Consider the following 6000-nt stretch of genomic DNA (forward strand, 5'->3'; position numbering starts at 1 on the left):
TGGTCTTTAAGTATTGCAGATAAAGTAGGTTTGAAAAGTGCATAGTTTTCTGCAATCCTATGTTTTTTCAATACACCGTGGTCTACTTCCTCTATAAGTTTCAGTTTTATTTGCAGATCTATGCTTGTCTGCTTTGTCTTGGCTATCACTCCCCTCTTTCTGCTTACAACTTTAATGTTACTCATAATTGTTCCCTTTTATAGAACAAAAAATTGTTGTTGTCTTTGTCGATCATGATTGCCAAGCAATATCATTCAAGCAGCTCTAGCAGTAAAACAAAGGGGGAAAAAGAGAAAAGCATTGAAACTTTGGATTAAATGATAAAATCTAATGATTCAGTGGACTATAAAAAAAGTTCATAATTCATGCTGAACAAAATTCATGTTAACTGTTAAAACTTTCTATAAGATCATGTGCTTCTGTGCCAGGGCTGCAGTTTAGTTCATACTGACTGAGTGTTCGTCTTAAGTGAGTTCATGTTAAGGGGAATTTACTGTATTTTCTTTATTCATACTCCATGGATAACTGGATCACATACCAATTTGCACAAAATATTTGATCAGGCAAACATCCTCAATTGAGAAACGTTTAATGCAGTTAACATAATTACCAAATTTCAACATGAAATACACACACATTCACTTGCAGAAATTAAACAAAACAGACACTCTATTTAAACCAAGGAAAAGAACAAACTGGTAATGTGTTACTGCAAACAAGGTTGATGATACAAAAAAAGATAATACCAGTATGGATAAGGAAATTAAAGCTTTCTCCAGTTCCATGTTCCATACATCATATTCACAATAAACATTATAATGTGGAATGTGTTCAAACGAATAAAAGGTTGAAAAGACAATTAAAAAAATATTTGTGTGTCTACATGCTAATCAGTTATAGGATTGTAACCTGAATACTTATTCAGGAATTACTCTATGGTATTTAGGAAATTGTTTTCTTTAATCTACATTTGAAAACACTTCTGGTTTTTCCAAGACATTTTATTTCCTTGGGCAGATTCTCAGAGAGTTTTGTAGGTTTAATCCAACAATGGAAAATCCAGAATCAAATAAAAATGATATGACAAGGATAGACTGCTTCTCACCACATAGTGGAGGTTGTTAGTGGCAGACAGGCACAGTGGAAATGACTGGCAGAGTTCCCACAAAGCAACTGCCATCTTTGAGTACTATAAGTAACAAAAGTTGCACAAGAGTGTGTTTTATTCTTTTATGTCCCAGAGTTAGACTGACCAAAATACAGATAATATTTCCTTCTAGTATTGTACAAGTATTATCATAAAGCTCCAAAAGATTGTTGACAACAAATCTCCTCGAGTTGTAAATGTACTGAAGGGATTTCAGTATTGCCAATTTCTTAAACAGATGCCTGCAAGATGTACATGTGTGAACTCTACACATTATTCTTATCAATAGTATAATATAGCTGCAATGACATCATCACAAAATATACACCAAATCAGCTTAGCATCATACTACATATTTAAAATATGGTGCAAACTAGGCCACAGTGGTGGCATGGCTGGCACTGGTATAGGGTACTCTCTTCCATGCACCATATGGTGGCTTCTGGAGTATCTGTGTGGATGTAGTTTGTATTGTTTAAAAATTTTATTATATACTCAGTGATTATATAAGTAACAGCCTCAGTACAAGAGGTCTTTTGAAATCAAGCTGTAATTAACTAAGTGTCCCATTACTACACAGGTGGATAATAAGAACTGATTACATTATATTCTGGAAAACACACACACACACACACACACACACACACACACACACACACATTGGAAAATGATACAAGGAATGGTACTGACTGATGGCTGATGCAATTTCTGTGTGTTGGCTTATGCTAGAATATTGTTCTATATGGCTTTAATGAATGGACGTATGCAAAGACCACTAAATTTTTACATTTTCACCACCAAAATCAGCAGACATGCAAAGAGCAAAAGTTATTGAACCTAAGCATATAGGAATATGCATAAATTCGATTTATAGTTCACGTTTTTGCTAGTATGCACCTATAGATTCATGAGCATCGTTTTACATATTGCCATCCACCTACAGTTTTACTGTCCATGTTGCTTCCTGCCTTGTACAGGTCTGCATGAAATGTGTTTTTCCTTGGTTATATGTGGAGCACTTGCTTTTTGTATGTTCTGAAAATGGTGCAATGTAACCAAATTGGTTTCATTTGATAACAGTATATCAGCTCTGAATTACCTACTGAGCTGCTCCCTCTAACAATGAAACACTGAAAATTTGATATGGCTCTTAAAGTGTTGGGGAAGAGCAACAACATTTTAAAGTATTTTCAGTTTCATGAGAACATACATTTTTTATTTATTCAAAATGTGGAGTGTAGTATGTTTAATCAGACATAATTAACATGTGGCTTTTCATTTATGTGACTGAAAATTAAGGTAAGAGCAATTTCTCATCTTCAGAGTGCTTGTGTTTGTTTACCTGTTCAGGTGCTCAGAACAACTTTCCCTGTTTACCATTTGCACATTTTACCTAACTGGTTTTCAATACACACTCAGTTCTTTTTCTCCACTAAATGAAATGCCAATTCTAAAAAAATGTTTTATGATAATGGGAGTTCTAGGAAGGAAAAATGAACAAAAAATTTGGAAAGCCACTCACTCGCCTCCAGGTATTTCATGTGAGGCACATAAGCACCAAATGCCAGCACAACAAATTCTCTGCCTCCTCAGAGCCACCTAAAACAGTGAGGCATTTCTCGTTACTAGGGTGAGCTAATCAAGTATAATACGCTTGAATGAATATTTTTAACAGCAATTTAGGAAACCTGGTACAGATATTTTTTTTAATTAACAATAAAATCAGTAAGTTAGTCTTGAGGTCTGAATACCAAAAAGAAATATCTATAATCTAAATGTTCTAACACACTGAAAATGAATTTACAGAACGGCAAGGAAACTCTCATCTATTTATGAAAATTGTTCCTGTGAATGTGTGATATGTAGGCCAAATTTCATGACTGACTGGTGTTATTGTTTTGTTGTTATTGTATTTCTTCAGGCAGTTGTGAAGTAACAAAATCACCTTCTGCTTCTGCGACTGTCTGAAGCTTTTGCTTAAGAATACTGTGGAAACACTTTTTTTAAAAAAATCTTTTCACCCTCAATCTACTTCACTAGCATGCATTGTACACGTGAACTGCATGGGGATATGAGGAAGGCCTTCACTGGATTGTTGGTGTTATATGGCTTGAATGGGGGAATCAAAATATAGAAATAAAAATTTAAAAACTGTTTAAAATTTGTCAGTTTGATGTATGTTCTTGACAGCACAAATTAAAAAGTTTGTAAACAAGCCTTTTTTCTTAGGTATGCTCATGACATAGAACCAGACCTTGGTGAGCCAACATCTTTCAAGAATGCAACACAACCATCTGAGAAGTCATCAGATGAAGTTATCAGGAACAAGCTCAACAATCTCTTCCTGACATCAGAACAAGATCGCTTGGATGACGAAGAGTCCAAACATGTGATGATCTGAGATGTCTCTTTTTTTATGTAGCTTTACAATTCCTTGCGTGCATTTGCTTATAGCGCTTGCTTCCAAGCAAAAGGATATCATCCTCATTCTTTTTTTAAAAAAAATCATTCCTCACTATTGCAAAAGACATAACATCACAATAAGTTTAAAACTGTAGTTAAGCACTATGGGCTACTGAATATTTGAGCTTAAAGAATACGTGAAGAAGTTTGTGTTTCTGTTCAATGCACTAATGTGTAGTCTGTAATCTGTCTTTTTACACTGTTTTACTTTAATGTTGTAACACCATTCTAGTCATTAGTGTACTGATGTGTTGCCATAGATTCCTTGAAAGAAAGATTGTGTGTGAAATCACACACTTCAGAAAGAAGTTGGTATTAGATTATTATTTATTTTTATTTATTTGTCTTAGAATATTATTTACATAGAATTAAAAAAGTGATTTCAAGGATGCTGTAGTTCTTTTTTATATTCAAATCCCACCACAAATGACAACATTCTGAGATGCACAGTGAATCAGTAATGGTATTACTAAAATAAATTAGCTACTAAATTTTGTTCAAAAATATCTGTTACCTTTTCTGTTATATTATTTAGCCAAAATTTCCTATTTTAACAGTGTTGAATCCAATTTTATATAATGCATGAAGTAAAGATAACTGGTCACCATATAGTCAAGGCATTGAGCAAGTCTAAAAGTATTGCTGAGTTTCTCGATACTGGCCTTCAGAGCAAACACAAAAATATTCTTACACACATGCACAGTCTGTTCAAAATTATTTTAAGGTTGACATCTATGAAGGAAATAACGGGATTGAAGCTCATGAGGAAGGCATAGCACATATTCAACCAATCCCAAAACACCTTGGAAGGAAAATAAAAAAGGGAATGAGATAATAAACTAACACCCATGAGCCCAACTGGGCACAGGCAGAAGAAATAGAACATGGCACACAATTAAATGTAGGTGGTGGAGGGGATGAGTGGGAACAGAACAGAGGAAGAAGACCATGGAAAGAAAAGCATAAGTGTAAACTGATAGAGCAAAATAAGAGCCATGGGGCGGGGGTGGAGGGGGTGTGAGATGTCTATTGACTCGAAATGTTTGTTATGAGGGCAATTCATTGTGAAGCAGCCATTGAAGTCAATTATGTTGTGCTCAAAAGCTTTCCCTGCAACTGGGTGGTCAATATATCCGTGGCCACAATAACCATTCAGTTTTGGTGGACTGCTGCTTGGTGCTGATGGCTTCACAAAAGGCTGTGCAAAAATTTCGGCAGTGCTGGTATGTGATGTGACAGGTTTCATGTGTTGCTCTTCTTCTAAAGGGGTAGTATATACCCATTTGGCAAGGGTTTGGATCAATTTATTTTGTAGATTGGGTAGGTGACAGCATAACACTTTGGGTAGATGGTAAGGATTATGGATAGAGTGCACCTCATTTATGGGCACAATATAGATAGTTTTAAGCTGAACAAATGGTGCATGAAGTTGTTCCAGTCCTTGGCAATGTTGGGTTATGGGGGAGGGGGTGTATTTCTTGCAGCTAGTTCAGATTAATGGGGGTGGATGGAGAATTTCAGACGTGTGAGTATAGCATGGGTGATGCGACTGTGGACTAGGTTTGGAGGATAGTGCCTGTTTGTGTAGTACTTACAGAGATTTTCATCGTACTTGCCACTAGAGACGCACCATACATGGATCGCCAGACTCTTTGGAGAGATGTTTCATTGTGGAAGGAATGGCTGCTATCAAAAGGGAGTTACTGTTGACGGTTGGTGAACTTGACATGGACAGCAGTTTTTAAGGAGCCATCAGAGAAGTGATGATAAACATACAGTACATTTCTACACTGAGGTGAGGAGGGTTATATGAAAAAGATAGGAGAGAAGGTATGGGGGAGTGAGGATAAACTGCCTTGGCCCTGAGTCTGAATCATAAAGATAAAATGGTACATGTAAAATAAGAGGTAAGTAATGATGAACATGAGAACTGTGACATTGAGTTTTATATTATTTTATTCTGCATTTCCTTACACAGACCTGTTGCTGAAGTGATTATTACAGTATGACTGCCACAGCAAACAGGGCTTCTAATGGATATTGTAGATCCAATAAAATAGTTATAATAGAGGGAAACATTCCACGTAGGAAAAATATATCTAAAACAAAGATGATGTGACTTACCAAATGAAAGTGCTGGCAGGTCGACAGACACACAAACGAACACAAACATACACACAAAATTCAAGCTTTCGCAACAAACTGTTGCCTCATCAGGAAAGAGGGAAGGAGAGGGAAAGACGAAAGGATGTGGGTTTTAAGGGAGAAGGTAAGGAGTCATTCCAATCCCGGGAGCGGAAAGACTTACCTTAGGGGGAAAAAAGGACAGGTATACACTCGCACACACACACATATCCATCCACACATATACAGACACAAGCAGACATATT

The 6000-nt window shown here is 36.1% G+C and overlaps 1 protein-coding gene across 2 annotated transcripts in view; it reads left to right on the forward strand.

Annotated features, from left to right (window-relative positions):
- Nucleotides 1–3991, forward strand: part of LOC126259562 (kinesin-associated protein 3) — a 212163-nt gene extending 208172 nt beyond the window's left edge. Inside the window, exon 17 of one of the 2 annotated variants that reach the window (XM_049956458.1) lies at nucleotides 3377–3991. In XM_049956458.1, coding sequence (XP_049812415.1) covers nucleotides 3377–3548 — 172 coding nt within the window. In that variant the 3' untranslated portion in view covers nucleotides 3549–3991. The remainder of the gene's footprint in view (nucleotides 1–3376) is intronic. The other variant, XM_049956459.1, reaches the window with a different exon arrangement.
- Nucleotides 3992–6000: the final 2009 nt, after the last annotated feature.

Source organism: Schistocerca nitens, chromosome 5 (assembly GCF_023898315.1).
Source record: "Schistocerca nitens isolate TAMUIC-IGC-003100 chromosome 5, iqSchNite1.1, whole genome shotgun sequence".
Lineage (NCBI taxonomy): Eukaryota > Metazoa > Arthropoda > Insecta > Orthoptera > Acrididae > Schistocerca > Schistocerca nitens.